The sequence below is a fragment of the Sceloporus undulatus genome, chromosome 6 (assembly GCF_019175285.1).
Source record: "Sceloporus undulatus isolate JIND9_A2432 ecotype Alabama chromosome 6, SceUnd_v1.1, whole genome shotgun sequence".
Taxonomy (NCBI): Eukaryota; Metazoa; Chordata; class Lepidosauria; order Squamata; family Phrynosomatidae; genus Sceloporus; species Sceloporus undulatus.
In genome coordinates, this window is record NC_056527.1 from 120974143 (window position 1) to 120992458 (window position 18316).

General features: G+C 42.6%; 1 protein-coding gene across 1 annotated transcript in view; it reads right to left on the minus strand.

Annotated features, from left to right (window-relative positions):
• Positions 1–4743: 4743 nt before the first annotated feature.
• Positions 4744–18316, minus strand: part of TGFA (transforming growth factor alpha) — a 32872-nt gene continuing 19299 nt past the window's right edge. The window contains exons 3-6 of the mRNA XM_042472098.1: positions 10507–10624; positions 9646–9795; positions 8302–8411; positions 4744–7866 (exon numbers count right to left, since the gene is read on the minus strand). Of these exons, the coding sequence (XP_042328032.1) occupies positions 7859–7866; positions 8302–8411; positions 9646–9795; positions 10507–10624 (386 nt within the window). The 3' untranslated portion in view covers positions 4744–7858. The remainder of the gene's footprint in view (positions 7867–8301; positions 8412–9645; positions 9796–10506; positions 10625–18316) is intronic.

Consider the following 18316-nt stretch of genomic DNA (forward strand, 5'->3'; position numbering starts at 1 on the left):
CTCTAGGCCGAAAATTTCATAGTGTGACATCACAAAAACAACACTTCCCCAGGTTTGTTGCCAGGAGTCACACAACAGCAAAACAGGCACATCACTAGATTCATAGCACCGTTGAACAGTCCTTGGGAGTGACTCTCTGTTACAGATTCAAGCAGGTTTAACCCTCTCTAGAAAATTCTGGGAATATTACTTCTGCAAGCTGACTCTTAAGAATACGGATCTCTAAAAATTTTTCCCCTTGTTCACCAAAATATAATTCTCAATATTCCTTGGGTAAAACAATAGAAAGGATCGTACACAGCTAGGACAGTTTGATCTCACTGTAACTGCCATGGTTCCCTTCTCTGAATTCCTATGGCTTGTACGTAATTGGAGAAGTCCAACATATATAAATCCCTCTATAAACTACAAATGCCACAATGCAGTACCATGGCGGTTGAAGTGGGATCAAGCTGCTATCATGGTGAAATGCAGAAGAACTAATTTAAACTGGTATAAAATGGACCGCAAAGTCCATCTTTCAAAAATGACAGGCTGGACTGTCAGGTTGGGCTTGGGAGAGATTAGGATACGAATGAGCGTAACTGATTGGGAAATCTGGCCTGAAAGTCCTCATTAAATGCGTTAAAAACACCTTGAACTCGCCACTCGCAGACACACCTCAGGCCTGACCTGGAAGGACAACAGTGTTCTCTGGGAAATGGAAGACTATAATTATTGTTTATATACAGCTGCAGTCTGTCAGAAATGAAGCCTGGTTAATTGGACCAATGACACAATCTAACAGCAGCATGCTGACAAGGAGAGTATGGAAAATGGAGTCCAAATATATACACATATATTTTCTAAGCTCTAGGCAAAAGCCTGTTAGGTGGGGTGGAACTACACTACAGGATTAATGCAGTTTGACACCACTTTAAATACTATGGCTCCATGCAATGGAATCCTGGGACTTGTAGTTTTGTGAGATATTTAGCCTTCTCTGTCAGAGAGGTCTGGTGCCATAACAAACTGCAGATCCCAGGACTTCGTAGCATTGAGCCATGGAAATTGAATGGTGTCAGACTGCATTATTTCTGCAGTACAGATCCATCCATTGCCAACAACTGAACATCCACTAAAATGGGTCTTTCCCCAACTTTTGCTGGTTATTCTGTGGGCACTGGGGAGGTTATTCTGGAAATTGTACGAACACATTAAATTCACACCACACTGAAGCAAAGATGTCACTTTGGTTTCCATTATGCACAGACTTTCATTTAATGTCAGCTTTTCAAAGAAGGCAGTACACCATGCTTTGCTGTGCCAGGGTCTACAGACAAACTGAACCTGGGTTGCTATATGATTTGGTTTGATAGGATTGGTCCCTGTGGGTCATTTAACAAACTTCAGAAAGCCTGGTTCTGCACTCTGGAAGGCACTTTCGTATAGCAGTGATTGGTTGTTTCCCTTTCAGTGGGGCAAGAAATACACTCCAGCACTATTTCTGACTTTCAAGGTGCTCTCCAAAGTACTGAATTCTCCCCTTCCAAGGTGTCCAACATCTTGACAGCACCTTTCATAAACTCCACTGCAGATCCGCCACCCCAATGACACGGACGTCAGTGGCCACTACTTGTTCTTGACCCACAAAATTCTTTGTGGTTTGGGAGGAAAGAAGACAGTGGTGACAAAGAAGGAGATAGAAAAAGCAGAGAGATCCAGTTGCTGGAACTGTGACAACTCTCTGAAGCACTTGACAAGGTCACTTTCAGATCTGGTCCATGGCTAACAGAGAAGAAATGCCATGTTTTTGCAGCACAAGACTTTTTGGTGATGGTACCCTCCATCCCTATGTCCTCCTCCTTGATGTTTTTTTAGAAACTGGTGTCTTAGTACTAAGTAATAGTACTTAGTACTTAGACTATTAGTAGATAGAGAGTGCAATGCTTTTAATACTACACTGCTGTTTAGTTTAGTTTGTGGATGCACAATGCTCTGTCAAATAATGAGCCAGAATCAGGTTTCTGCTCCAAGGAGCTTACAAATCTAAATGTAGAATTCTCTGCAGAATCAATGTGTAGAGAGATCTTGTAGCACTTCTGAGGCTAACTGAAATAAAGAAGTTGGCAGCATGAGCTTTCTTAGGTCTACTTCCACAGATGCATATAAATCTAGGCAATGAAGTCAGACCACAAGGGAACAGGAGAGGAGAAGCAAAGGAGGAATCTAAGAAATGCAATTCGGTTCAACCCAAACCAGAGGGCCATTTCCCCAAAGATGCTCTACAGTGGAATGGAATGACCTTCAAAATGTGGCTCAGCAAGCCTGTCAATCCCCATGCCAATGCAGAGCTATGATTTGGATATTTGTTGGGGCAACCAGAAAGTTGCGACTGTTGAATGTAGGGCTTCCCACACACTCAGTGACCCACATACCAACACTAGAATGGAACTGTGAAGATAATAATGGAAAGGGAACATTTGGGAATGCCGTCAAGGTTATTTTGGGCACCAGCAAAGACTAAAACAGTCATCCCCTCCTCCAGAACTATAACCCTCCCTCCCTTCTGGCTGGCAGTCAATAGCAACAGAAAATCCAGGGAACGGGAACAGCCATACATCTGTGCATAGAGTTGGTTCTGGTAACATCTGACCCAAATGGGACTCAACCAGAGTGGAAGCACAGAATTCTAGAAATTCTAATCATGCATGCCAAAATAACAATTATTTTGGTTTCAAGAGCAAAGGACATCACAGCTGTTGGTGGCTGCTAAGTCACAGCCTGAGTCCCATTTTTATATATTGAATTGTTTGCTGTGTATTTACAAGAATCTGCTGCGCTGGTATGGTTATCTGGATCTAAAAACTGGACTTAATCCCATCACCCAGTCCCAATGAAAATAGATTAACTGACTCACTGGTTGAATGGGGAGACAACACATAGGTAAATCCCATTGATTCAATGACCTTATTGTAGTTGAGATAACAAGATAGAGCCTGTTGTACACTGTGGCCTGAATCCTGTTGTTAAATCCAAGTATGCTGGACACATTCAATCAATAATATTCAACTCACTTCTCAGTTAGTTGTTCAATTTGTCTACTCTGGTTGGAATTAACCAACACAGTTCTAGATGTAATATACAGTGGGGTGATTCAGACAGCCAGACCAGAGTAGAGTTATTGAAATCCATGGAATTTAAGTCGGTCACAACTGACCATAAAGGGAAGAAGTTGTCTACTCTGGACCATTATAGCATTTTGATTTTGCATTAACTGCCATGGCTCTCGTCTGTGGAATCCTGGGATTTGAAGTTTGGGAAGAGGGTCAAGACTTCTCTGCTGGAGATTTATAATCTCTGATCTAATAATGGTCCTTCACCAAACCACAAATCCCAGGATTGGAAACAGGAGCTCCATAGCAAACCGTCTTTCTTGACTGCCTCCCCAGGCTGATAAACCCTTGGAAGAATCTTGCTTTCTTCTTCACATTTGTTGCATCAAAGGAGGCCATTGTAGAAGACTCTAGAAAACATTTTCCCATGGTCCAGGAGGGCTATTATTGTAGCAATCCCATGTTCAGGGATGGCCACCAAAAATTTGTTCTCCCAAGGAAACTATTTGTGCTCCTTTCTCAGCCACAACAAAAAAATTCTCCCAAAGCCCAAGAAGATACTTTGAGTGCCACATTTCCATTCTTTGGACGCCAAATTAAATTAAATTAAATTAAATTTTAATGCAACCATCATACTTGGCCTTGGAAATGGTGCTCCAGTTTGGGAACAGTGGTAGAGGCACAGACTTACATCCAGCATCAATAACAAAAAGAGATTCCTGCTCTTTAGATAGCAGCCAGAAATCTGTTAGTGGCCGAATAGCTGAGCCAATGTGGTGCTGTGGTTTGAGAGTTGGACTAGGATGCTGGAAAACCAGGGCTGAGATCCCCATATGGCCATCGAAACCCAATGGATGGCCTTGGAGCATATCGCACTCTCTCAGCCTCAGAGGAAGGCAATGGGAAACCTCCTCTGAAAAAATCTTTCCAAGAAAAACCCCGGACGCTGTGGAATTCTCTCCCAAGGGAGGCTCACTTGGCCCCTCTGCTCTTTTTCCACTGGAAGACAAGGGCCTTTTGGTATAGTAAAATAATAAATAACAAAACTTTATTTTTACCCCACCTTTCTGTCAGAAGACAGAAAGGTAACAGGCCTTTGGGTATTTTGGTTGGGATGGAAGGAATTTTAATGGAGGTACTCTTTTTTTTTTAGCATGCTTCAAATGTGTTTTGTTTTAAATTAGTGTTTTAACTGGATTGTTTAACACAGTGATTCTCAAACTTGGTTTACCAGGTGGTTTGGACTTCAGCTTCCAGAAGCCCTAGCAGTCATGAATCCTGAGAGCTGAAGTCCAAAACCTCTGGAAGACCAAAGTTTGCAATGGAGGGTCTATTCTGCTTATTGGTGAAATGAGAGGAGCAACCCAACATCAGGATGTTCCTCCCTTCTTCACTGGCCAATAAATACATTCAGACTGAATCCTGGAATGGACTTACTGCCCCGTTGAAATGGAGGTTGCCAGGTATCACTGCAAGCCATGAAACCCATATAACCACCCAACCACCTGGGAAAAAATTGCATCTGCAAAAGTTACAAGGATAAAGAGATATTCATGCAAGAGGAGCTTCATTGCCAAGGGAGGCCATAGGGTTGCTAGATAAGGCAGAATCAGAAACTGAGCCACTTTGTGCTAAACATTGTGTGGAAAGGTTAATATATTTAATTATAGATCTGTTGCCCCATGAAAAACCAAGCATACAGAAAGGTATTATGAAAAATTGTATTTCACTCATTTAAATAACTATTCATTTGGAGCACAACGGAAGGAAGAAAACGACAGCCAATCACGTGAAACAGTTTACATAAATCAAATTAATTTAACCACACAATAAATTAAAACATTAAATATTAACTTTCAGTGCAACAACATATACAGAACGGATGGGGAAAGAGTGTCACTTATGACTAAAAATAAACTTCAGGCTGGTTATAAACGGTAAAGTTAGTTATGAAAACTGGGTGGGAAAAGGTGTGCAAGAAAGAAATGAAAAAAGTCAGCGCAGAACTGGGAAATGGGCGCCAAGCACTGAAATTCCTTTTATTCCCAAGATGAGTTGAGTCCAATCTGAAAGTACTGGCGCAGTCTGTGAAAATTCTACTTTTGCTGTGTAAAAAAGGAAAAAATAATAACCCCCCTCCCTCCAAAAAAGTACCATTTTCATATAAAAAGACTCCATGGTACTTCATAACCGACCATCATTTTCTGGTCAATACCAAAACTGCACATGCAAAGGCAGAAAGGATCAATCAAAACGGTGGATAAACATGGACAAAAGTTCCAAACAGCAGCAAAGGGTGCAATTCCAGAGAAAAATGAGCAGCCTTGAGTCAAAATTTGTGAGCCGTCCATTTTTCTGAGATGACTGGTTCCTTTCCAGTTTCTCCCTCCTTCTTCTTAAAGAAGGATCAGGGTCATGTTTGGAGCAAACCTTCAACACAACAGAAAAAGGTCTACGTATCACAGCCGTTTTGCAGAACTTAGATGATATTCCTGGTGCTGGGATGCTCCGAGTACACACTTCAATTTTCTCAGGCCCAAATGGGACCTTTATCCAAAATTCTGTTTTATTCTAATCCCCCCCCCCCTTAAGTATAAATATCCTTTGAAATAGGACCTGGGGAGGGGCCGAGATTTCCTGGGAAAGACATTTACTCTCTTCCTCCAAGACACAAGCTTCCATTATCCCCCATCAAAATGGCCAACACCTTACTGGGATACTGGGATTTGCAATCAACATACCTGGAGGAGGGCAGCCTAAAGAGGACAGTGCAAAAACAAGAGCGTTTTGACACAATCTTGGGAATGAACATGCTTTTGTCCAAGCTGGACTCATGCCCAGCATAGTAAGCCACTGTCACCAAGAGGAAGAGAGGAAAAATTCAGAGGCAAGACTGAAAAATAGGAACTTTACTTTCTTTTTCCTCTTGAAGAAACATGCAAGCAAGGGGTTAAAACCCAGATAAAAGCAGTCCAAGGAATCAGATACCAGGCAGCCAACGAGAAACAAAACCAACTTGTCCTTAATATTATTTTTCAGGTTTGCTCTAGGAGCAATGTTCCTGGCATCAAAAGGGGGCTCCAGTCAACAAATACAACAGCAAAATAAACCAGGGCAATGGGCTACACTTGAAGCCTTTGGATTTTATTTACTAAGAGACCTGCCAAAATTGTCTTTCTTCCACTTGGAAAAGTAGGCAAAACACGGAGGTTTGACTTGCATCGTAAAAATATTAAAATTAATTGTTCTGCCAATTCAAGAAAGAGCAGAATGGCTTTCAAACAAGGCACTTTAATGAGACATTATGGCCCATTTGATTGTGCCATCTGTACCAACTTCATTTGAAGATCAGGAATGCATCCTTGGATAATTATTTTTCTCTGTCGTTCCTAGAATTCTCCAGCCACTATAAATACTGGTTCTGCTGGCTGGGGGACTATGGGAACTGTAGTCCTAAAACATAAAAAGGAGTTAGTTTTCTAAGCCCTGGGTCTCAGTCCTCAACACACGATACAAAGTACTGGGATGTGGGGATGCTACCACAGATCACTCCCATCTTTGGAAACCTGCCTTGGAGGCTGCAATTCCAATGAACCAGGCAACAGATCTGCGTCTCAATAAATCTTACAAAATATCTCCAGATACAGAAGTCATGAGCAGAAATAATCCAGAGGGAGAGGAAAGGGAGGGTGGCAGTACCAGTCCAGATGTTAAGTCCAAACAGAGCTTAGAAATCCCAAACATGCAACTGGAATGGCAACAGCTCAAGTTTAAGAACCTGGATCTTAAGTGATTTAAGGAGGATTCCCATTTCTTTCAAGGGCTTTTTTGAAGCCAGGTGCTAACAAAACAGACCTTTAAGAGGCCTCTTCAACATCCCGCTTACATCCTGCACAACTAATGCTTCTGTGGCCTATACTTTTTATTCCTTGGGAAAACACAGAAAAGCAGTAGCAAAGTTGGGATGATGGGGTTAAGGAACGGTCTAAATTTTCATGCAAAGTTTAAACTCCTAAGAAGAATGAGGAGGTGTCAGCCTTTTTGCTCTCGTTGACTCCCAAAGCGTATTGCTCTATACTCTGTTGTTTTCCTTTTCTAAAACCCCAACCCAAAATTGTCGTTATTTCGGAAGCTCTATCAATGTGGCTAATGAAAATTTTATCCTGGTGCTCTTGGATGCAAACAAAAGAACTTGCAGGAACATGGAGAGGAACACTAAAGCCAGTCTTCTTAAAGGGAAGCAAGCTGGGTCGTCCATTTTGCCCATTCTTCTTCTAGAGTCCAACATTAATGCACCAAATCCAACCTTCCCATCTCAGGGCAGCTCCTAAGAAGTCTCAAGCAAGGAGGAAGATACTTGGAAAACAGAACTACCCCAACCCAAACTATACAGGTTTCTGGTCTAAGCTGCTCCATAAACATTCCCCAGGGCTACATAAACATGAAGGTGTCCAATGCGCACTTCTGTCTTCTTCCGTTCCACAAAGTCTTTGAGATTCTTTGTTTCATGTAACTTCCACATCGAGATTAGTTTGGTGTCAAGCAACTCTTGCTTTCCCTTTTGGCAAAGTTTTGAAAGCCCTGAGCTGAAACGGAAGATAAAAGCTCTTGAAGTCTGCTTGCCAATATTGTGCTAATCCCTGGAAGACATTTTTAAAAAATCCGTGTTAAGTCTCTCTCTGGAATAAGGCCAGGCTTCTGTCGGACGGTGCAGTGGTCCCATCTACACACAGCAAGGAGAACCTCAGCAGACCAGGACTCTGTCAGACAACTGCAAATGGAAAGAAATCCACATCATAATATGCTTGAGAAAGGAAGAACTCTTGTTGGCAAGAATACAGGACAAGTAAAAAAAAGACAGGCATAGCCAGTCCTCCATATCCATGGATTCAACCATCACAGCTTGAAAATATTCCCCCCACAATGACTGAACCCACAGAGTTCTTAGTAGTGGATTTAATGCTTTATATCACTATTTACTATAGTTCTCTAATGGTATTTTATTGGGGTTTTTTTTAATCTGTAGGGTTGCTGTTGTTGTTTTAAATGATGTAGGGCTGTTGTCTTAATGGCACAGAAATATGTACTCAATTTCTCTGTATCCATGGATTCTTTATCCATCAATTCATCCATCCACCCTTGGGATGACCCTGGGAAAACTCCCTTTCGGCTCTAGAGTTACATGATTCTCTGGCAGTTTATTTACCTGTTTCTGAGTGGCAGCAAGATGACCCTCCCTTCAGGAGGCCATTGGGTTTCTCATGCCTGCAGATGACCATCCGGCACCAGTCACAGTGTTTCCTTATCCTGCAGCAGCTGCAAAACAGACAACAGAGAGGGACATGGTTCAGGCTGAGGATGCGCTTAGAAATGATATTGTCATCATCATCATCATCATCATCATCATCATCATCATCATCATCATCCTGCTTTCCCCCCCAACGTTGGGACCCAAAGCCGACATCAGAATGTACTGGTGAAAGAGGAAAAACAGCACATGGAACTGCCTTGCTTGCAGTAGAAAAGATCTAAATCTCTACTAATTTCTGTTTGCAGTGCTTTCATGTATTTGCAGGTGCTCTGCTTGGTTTGAAGGCAAAAATCTACCTGAAAATCACACCATTAACAAAAAACATGGCGCATTGTACTTTGCCTATGGCCCACAGGTTGCACTTTGTCCTCCCCTGGTTTTAAACCTTTAACAAACTACTGCATAAAAATATCCGTCAGTGCAGTGGAAGGGACAGGAACTGGAGGAGCATGCCATAGACTGTGACTGGTCCTAACTGGTTTGTGGGTTTTGACCCTTCTGTTAGTGAATAATGTTCACGCACCAAGATGAACTGAGAGGCCAGAGGCTTGCCGAAAAGAGGATTAAGCAAGAAGGCATCCTACGAAACAAGCCACGGCAATTGGGCAATCGACAACAACCACACTCCGGCTGTTCCTCTAAATTACATGCAAAGACTTTAATTTTACTTTAACGGAAGTGTTCCAGACGCAATACGCATGTCACCCCAAAGTCCTGTTTTCAGAAGAAAACACATAAACGCATGCACACATGCATGATGTCACAAGGAGACGCCATTCCAGGTCATTCTGCTGACAACGATGTACAGCCCTTACAAATATACATATTTTATATATCATTTCGTGGTGAACTTCGTACTAAACTTTTAACTAAAATAACCATACAGTGATGGAGGCAGACACTCAGAAATGTTTTCTTTTGCTCCGGGACAGCTCCCTCCCAAAGACAGAAACTTTGCTAGACTCCAGGATCCAAATCTTAAGCTCCCAGTGATCAACTCTATTGAGGTTATAGTTTTTTTTTTTTGTGGGGCTATGTGGCTATGTTCTAGAAGAGTTTATTCCTGACCTTGGGACATGGAAGCACTTTGCAGGTTAACCATCTCACTCACATCAAAGAATGGAATGGAATATGATCAAACATTTAAACAGCACTAAAACCATGCCGAGCGACTACTTTTCCATACAGAGGATGCCCTTGGGACACAAGTGCACCTCAATAGGATGAAGTCCCACTTACTGTATTAGGACGCAGACCATTATAAGCACCACGCAGGCTATCACCGAAACCACCACCAAAGCAGTAATGGTTTGCTTCTTCTGGTTGGCAGCAACTACTGCCAGGAGATCCGCATGTTCACACCGCGTCCCAACATAACCAGAATGGCAACTGTGGCAAGAAAAAGAAAGAAATCAGGAGTGATGCATCCAACAGAGGAGAAGGAGAAAGAAAAGGTAATTAAAGAGCAAAATGTGAGAATTCAGCTTGTCACCTAGGACCAAGCCCTGTGGATTAGACTCACTGAATCGATTGTTGAATGGGAACCAGCATGGTGTAGTGGTGTGAGTGTTGGACTACAACTCTGGAGAGGGTTTGAATCTCCACTCGGCATGGAAACCCATTGGGTGACCTTGGACACTCTCTCAGCCTCAGGGAAAGACAATGCCCAACCTCCTCTGCACAAATCTTGCCAAGAAAACCCCATAATAGGGTCTCCATAAGTCGGAAATGACTTGAAGGCATACAACAGCAACAAGGGCACAACTAAGCAACCAAAATTTGATCAGATGTGACTGGATTTTAACTTTCTGGTTCCCAAAAACTGCAGTAATGTGGCCCCTGCAGTGTCAGGAGTAGCTGCAAATGCCCTTGATCCCCACTCAGTCTTGGAAGCCCACTGGGTGACTTTGGGCAAATCACACTCTCTCAGCCTCAGGAGAAGGCAATGGCAAAACTCCTCTGAACAAACCTTGCCCAGAAAACCCATGATAGGTTTGCCTTAGGGTCACCATAAGTCAGAAATGTCTGAAGGCACATGACAAAAGACAAATCCCTCTCCTTGGTGTGAGCTTTTCAAGAGGCAAAAGAGTCAAAACTTACATGCAAGCTGGTTTTTCCTCCTGCACCAAGAACCTGCAAGTGCCGTGGAAACAGAATTGGCTGTGGGCATCGGGGCAGGTGTTGAAGTGAGACCTCACCGCAGCCGCTACTGGGGGGCCTGAAACAGGGATGGATGGAGGAAGAGAAAGAGAAAGACAGAGAAGGTCGGTTAGCTTTCCATTCTGTGGCCAAGAGTCCATCTGATTATTTATATTTAAAACATCAATGACTGACATTTTATTTTATTTGCATTTAGGATTGTTTGCAATAATCCACCAAGAGCAGCATTTTGCAATGGAAACGGTCCCTTACATCCAATACTGTTTTCTATACCTTCTGCACAATACTCTTGGGAGTGTGTGTGTGTGTGTGTGAGTGAGGGGGAGAACCCCAAGATTTGTTTTCACAAAGAGATCCCAAAGTATGAAAAAATACTTGAAACTGTGAAGAAATCCATGTCATCTTGCCCAGCAGGGAGAGAACGTTTGAAATTATTCATTCATGCATGCATGCAAGGGTATGTAAAAATGTACATCATTTTCATCTAAATGCACCTTCCACCCTTTGAGATAACGCAACAACAACAACAACAATGGTAAAGGTTTTCCCTTGACAAGATTTTCTAGTCATGTTTGACTGAATAATTATTATTATTATAGTGATGATGATGATGATGATGTTAACAGATTCTGGAAACCCAACAGTGCTCTGTGCCAAAAAAGAGCATTTCCACACCAGAAGTACTTCTATATAAAATACAGTATTAATTTCTCCTAGAGACTGCACTAACCCCACCTGGGACACTAATTTCTTGAACTGTATGATGCTTTTCCCATAAGATGGAAGGGGACTGAGCTTGCAAAAACACAATGGCACTGAATCCACTTTGGGTTGCAGTGTGAATTTTTTAAAAGGTGCCCAAGGTTCCCGACTTATTTGGCGACAGGGTTCAGCATGCAGAATTGCTCCTTTGCAGCCGGCATGGAAGAAACAATCATCACACTCAGAACCGAGTTTTTAATCAAAGTGTCTTCCTCATCCCCTTGGAGGGTATGGATCCAGAACGCAAGGAAAATGTCTCATATAGCATGCTGCCAAAGCAAAACAATGTCAAAGCAACAATGCTTCCTACGCATGCATCTCTCTGGGAAAAAATGTGCGTGGATAAGCACATATCCATTCACAGGAAAAGGGTAACTGAATATGACATCACTCACATTTTTGGAAAGCCATGCGTCTTGAGATTTGTCTGAATTGCTACTACGGTTAAAAGGTCATTTCCCAAATGTACCACCAGAAACACCATTTCCCTAAATTCCCAGGTATACAGCACTTCACACAAGTAATCCATTGTACTAATATCTTGCCATCAATTGCAAGAACATCTGAAAAACCCTTTCCTTCAACCTTTATAAGAAATGCAAGTGAAGACATGCCAAGTCCAGAAATGAGGGCTCACTTTGACCAACCAACGGAGGTTGAGATTCTCTCAAACGTTGTTCACAAAAAACATTTCCCTGGTTTCTATGTAAGTCAGCAGATGATCTGACATTCTGGTATCAGTGCAGGTCATACCGCCTAGAGGTATTTTCCAAGACAGCTTTAAGATGGACTTTCTTGACCAGTGCTTGAACTTGCTGGAGGTGGTGCAGACATTATGTATGTGCGTCTTCAGGTCACCTGTCAACTTATGGTGACTCCGTGATTTTGTTGGGTTTTCTTGGACAAGAAAAAAGTTAAGAAGGGAAGAAATATTTTCAAAGCAAGCTCCTTCCTCCCAAATACACTGTCTGCATAGTTGGAACACTGCTCCTGGTATAATGAAAAGTTTCTGAATTGTGTGAACCCATTGTGACTGTTTCCAAGTGTCCCAAAATAAGGGCATGCGTTGACCTGACCCATATCCACACAACCAGTTCTACCAGCTTTCTGCCTTAAAAAGAAACTGTTGGCCCTAAGTAGAGCATTGCTCAATCAATGAGAACTTGGTCAGTAAACACTACTTTTAAGTTCCATTGTTTCAATGGGCCTATGCTAATTTCTGAACTACCCATAAGAACCTCTCTTTTGTAAAGCTAATAGGTGTTTAATGCCCATTTAATACCAAGCTTCAGCAAAACAAATACAACCAACCATTTTGAATACTTATACCAAGGATAGACCTGTGCAGACTTTGGTTCACATAGAAGTGTGAAAAGGATGGCTGAAACCTCTCCAAGGTGCTGAAATCTATTTGGGGGGCAAGAGTTCAGCTTCTTGGGTGGCTCCTTCCGTGTTCACACTAAAACCCAGAGCAGGTTTGATCATCCCATTGATGTGGGAAGCAGCAGCTGCCCCCAGTTACAATATAAAACTTAAGTCTGAGCAAGAAGATGCAACTCATGGACCCTACCAAAAGCGTCTGCTCTTCCCAACATGTCACCTATGTGACATAAAGTCACCTCACATCCATCCTTTGTTAACCCAGAGCAATGATGGGAAATCATTTGGCCCTTCAAATGTTGGTGCACTGCAACACCCAACACTCTCCACTATTAGTTAGAAAGGCTGCTGGGAGTGCAGTTCCACAACATCCCAATCCCAGGGCCTTGACCGTCTCCCATGATTGGCATCCTCTCCATCCATTTTGGCTGCAATGTCTTGGGGAAGGATTTGCCCTTATGCTTGCTTCCTGTCACCAGGACTCTGAAAACACCACATGCATGTTGTTGTTTGCATCCAAATTGTTTCCAACATATGGTGACCCTAAGGTGAACCTATCATGGGTTTTCTTGGCAACATTTGTTTAGAGGGGATTTGCCTTTGCCCTCCTCTGAGGCTGAGAGAGTGTGACTTTCCCAAGGTCAGCCAGTGGGTTTCGGCTGAGCTGGGACTCGAACCTTGGTCTCCAGAGTCATAGTCCAACACTCAAAACTGCTGTTAGCCAAGTGGTTACATATGGGTGGAGTGCTGTTCAGGATTGTGCAAGACCTGTTGCAGAAGTGTAAATTTTTGCACAAGCCCCTGTAACACATCATATTCTAGGAGGTCTTGTAAGTGTGGCCAGTGGTCAGCATCCTATTGCTAATCTCAACTAGAACAGATCCACTGAATCAATGGGGCTGAGCTATGTGTTGACTCTACACTCACTTGCTGATCCAATGGGTCAGCTCCTGTAGGGACTTGCCCAAGGTCACCCAGTGGGTTTCCATGGCTGAATGAGGATTTGAACCCTGGTCTCCAGAGTCTTAGTCTAATGCTCAAACCACTACACAACGCTAGCTTTCATGGACATGAGGGGTGGACAATTTTACCAAACCAGGGAACATTTTAATCCTCTCCAAGAGGTTGATGGAGTCTCCTTCTTTGGAGGTCTTTTAAACAGAGGCTGGATGGCCATCTGTTGGAGGTGCTTTGATTTTGAGTTCCTGCATGGAAGAAAGGGGTTGGATTGGATGACCTTTGGGGTCTCTTCCAACTCTAGTATTCTAAGACTTGAGTGGGCTTCCTCATATTGAAACAATGACAATGACATGAACATGTATAACTGCATCCCCAGAATTAGCTGGTGGACACAGAGCTGGCCACACTTACAGTCTATTTCAGGAGAGCCAGTTCTTTTTAAGGCTCAAAATATTTTTTACAGGAAGGAAGTGACTTGTCTGAAAAAAAGAAGAAGTGCCACCACACTGTACACCAATAAAACCAGCAGAGAAAAAAAGACGACCCCAAAGGGCCAGCTTGCCGAAAGTGGTTTCAGACCAATTCAAGTGCACATTGTTAGCAGATGACATAGTCGCCCGTCGACTTATGGCGACCCCATAAATTTCACAAGGTTCTCTTAGGGAATGACTATTTGGAGGTGGTTTTGCCAGTTCCTTCCTCTGAAATACTGCATGCAGGAGCTGGTGTTCATTCGTGGGCTCCTATCCAAGGACTAAACGGGTGACTATGCTTGGCTCCCAAGTTCAGAGGGAATCTGGTGGCTTTGGGGTATTTAGGCCTTATGCTCCAACATTTCAGAGCTGAAAACCAGGAGCCATGTGGCCAAGCAGCATCAGAGAGTGATCCAAATGGGATGAATTGTTAATAAGGAAGAACACATAAGCTAAGAGAGGCTGCAGCAGTTTACTTTTGGTGATGACCTATAAAGCCCTAAATGGCCTGGGCCCAGGATACCTGAAGGACCGCCTCTCCCCGTACATTCCGTCCCGCACCCTCAGAACATCTGGGCAGCAACTCCTTAGGGTGCCAGGGGCTAGGCTGTCCTCCACCACGAGGAGGACATTCTCCATCGCCGCCCCAGCCCTTTGGAGCACGCTGCCCACAGAGCTCCGCTCGACTACCTCCCTGGCCCAATTTAGAAAGGACTTGAAAACCTTTCTTTTCCATCGTGCATTCCCCGACTAAAAGTCCAGTGGGCCTCCCTTCCTCTTCTGTGGCAAAGAGGATGGGCTAACGGGGGTTTTATATTGTTGTTGTTTTATTGTATTTTTATTGTATTGTTGTACTTTGTATTTTATCATGCTGTAAACCGCCCTGATCTGCGGAAGGGCGGTATAAAAATAAAACTTTTATTTATTATTATTATTATTATACTTTTGCCTGAATCAATAGGGAAGAGTAAGACTCCATCACCACCTTCTCCTCCCTTCCCTGCTGAGTTCAGTTGCATACAAAGTACTTTTGCACTTCTTATGCATGTGTTCATCACCAACAAGATGTCAACCAAGACCCTGTTGTTGTTTTTCAAAAATGACATTTTAAATATTCAGGAGCTACAGCAGAACTTTAACCAAAAGCATTGCAACTAAATATAGATTACAATGAGGTGGTCTTCTGTGGCAAATCCTCTTCCGTCCTCCCACCTCCATTGTCATACATCCTGAACCATTTTATGTTGCAGGCCATTCTCTATAAGGGGAAGAAAAAAAATCTCACTTTGCAAATTACTCCCTGTATTTTTTAAAAAACACCCAATTCCTATTTCAAAGTCCCATTTAGTTCCTGTTCCAATAACCTAATAGCAGACCAGGCCATAAAGCTAATTGAAACCACGTCCTAGAAAGCTTCAGGGAGACTCTGGAAGGAATTAAAACGCATTTGAAAACCTTCACACACTCATTGAAGACAATTTCTTAAGAGGCCGCTTTGTTCCATTGCTAAATCATGTTCAACAATGGGAACCTAACACAGTGGCTCTTAGCTGTACTCAGAATTTTTGGATAAAAACACAGGGTTGGACGGGGAAAAATTAGCATCACCAAAGAATTGTTTGGGGGAAATATGAGTAATAAATGAAACCAATAAATATGACCAGAGGAAAACCTTTCATTGCCTCTCTCCAAATGCAGATGAACAGAAATGAGTGTATAGTGAGTGTAAACCCATCAGGAAGCAAACAGGTGCAGGTTGAGCAATGAAACAGAGATAAAACCATCATGAACACTGGAACGCTCAGCGTCTTCAAAGAAACACTCAGCTACACTTGAGCTATATCTAAACACTATTGCTTACCCTATTAATTCCCCTCCTTCCCTGGCTTCATTCCATGGCCTGGAGAATTTCGTGCCTTGCATTCTTCTCCATTCTGGACAAAAACTCTTTCTGGTGCCAAAAGTATCATATCCAAGCTGCAAATATCCCACACACTTAAAGACTTGCAGTAGCATGACACAGAGTCATGTTCAGTAACACTGAAGCTTAAAGGCTTGCATTTTATTCCAGTGATGCAAGGCTTTCTCTAGGAGAACAAGGGATGCAAATCTTTGCAAATTTTCTGTTTTAATATTTTGGTGTGAAACTCGTGTGATCTCTGTCTGTCTGTCTGTCTGTCTGTCTATCGCAGACAAGAATGAATACTTTCGCTCATTTTCCTCACTGCAAGAACATTGTCAAAAACTGTGCTCTTTTTGAAGATGATTCACAGCGTGAGACTTTTTCTATGCCCCCATAATAATCTTTTTTTGGTACAGAAAACAGCATTTTCTGCAAAGAAAGCAATATCTCTGTGCAAAAAAAAGTGTGCGCAGAATAAATCCCAAACCGTAAAATTCTCATCAGGGTTTTCCAACACTTGAGAAAACTATTTTTTCACCAATTTGTGAACATTTTAAAAGGTTCTTTCCATCACTAATGAGAAGCAGAATGATTATTTATAGATAGCCCTGGAAACTTCATATAATAGAAGATGGGAGAATGAAAACATCTGTAAAGTGGAGCAAGCACTGTTTTCCCCTCTATCCTCTGCACTGCCTTGTATTTATGGGAGAAGCAGATGCAACAAGTTAATACCAGTCTATTTAAAGTCAGGAGGAAGAAATGAACTGTTAAGCAGTTATGAGAAGAGGGTTGGCGAATACACTGAATATTGTTCATTCAGTGTGAAAACTCCGGCCTAAAATGAATAGCAAGTGGTGCAAGGCGTTTGGAACCACTTTAACTGCCATGGCTCAATATGGACGTCTGAGATCTGTAGTGTGGTGAGATATTTAGCCTTCCTTGTCAGTGAGCTCCAGTGCCACAACAAACTACAAATCCCAGGATTACATAGGGATGGCAGTATGACAGTTCAAGCAGTGTCAAACTGAATTATTTCTGCAGAGCAGATGCAGCCTTGGTTTCCTTGCTGAGGTGCATGGAGCATGAAAAACGAAGAAACTGGAAGGTGAGAAAATGTGGGTGATTCCCACAAAACAAAAACAGTTACAGAGGACATCTCCACCCCTTTCCCCATGCTTTACATACTCCTTGCTAAAAGCAAAATTCTGCAACCAGCTATTCTAAATTCTGCACCAAACAAAGCTCCGTTCTGCAACCCACAAAAATCCTGAAGTATTTGGCATGTTGTTCTGGTATTACAGGCACCAAAGTGGTCCTGGACTCAGTCATCTCACTGCAAACACTGGCCTTCAAAGACCACTGGCATACAGACAGTGAACTTCAGGAGCCCTTTTTAATACTCCACACATACAGCACTTTGATACTACTTCAAATGCCAAGGCAACATCCTTTGCCATTCTAGGATTCGCAGTTGAGGAAGAAGTATTTACAGTTTTCAGCTGGAGAGCACTAGTGCATCCTCAAACTACAAACCATTGGATTCCACAGTAGGCAGCCATGGACGTTAAAGTGGAACAATAGCTGTATAGTTGTGTAGTGAACCAGAATTTGGGTTTTTAAAGGCCTAGAAACTGTTTGGACTTTGCCCTTTTCCACCAGAGAAGCAACACCTCTCGCACTTGAAGTTTGAGATGGTGTCATTCTGGTTGGATACTAAATTTAAAACACATTTTTCGTTTTGTAGGAATCTGTCATGAATACATATTGAATCTTTCTCTCTCTCCTATTTGAAGACTACACAAACCTCTTTTAATATTTTGTGCTTGACATTTTGAAGTGAAACTGAACATCCACCTTAAGAAAGGAGGTTTTTATCCACTTGCCAGAAAGCCATATTTACAAAATGCACCTTTCCAAGAGACACAAAATGCTTTTCAACAGGACGGTGGGTAAATAATCAGGGATGTATGAATTGACCCCTTAGAAGCCTCCGGAGCTGCTTCTCTTTGAACCTAGGCAGAGCGTGAAGCAAGGAAAAACACACCTATGGACACCCCCCCCACACACACACACATGAAACACCTCAAGACTTCCAGCCTTTTGCAGCTCCATCGTGTACTGAGTGATGGATTACACAAAACAAGCCCCCTCTATGCTTGTGCCCCTCACAAGTCACAGCCTGTAAATGTTAGCGCATGCCAGAAATGAAAGCGCTGACAACTCTGCAGCCTCCTTTCCTTCCCCAAATGGATCCCCTTCAGTTTCATCC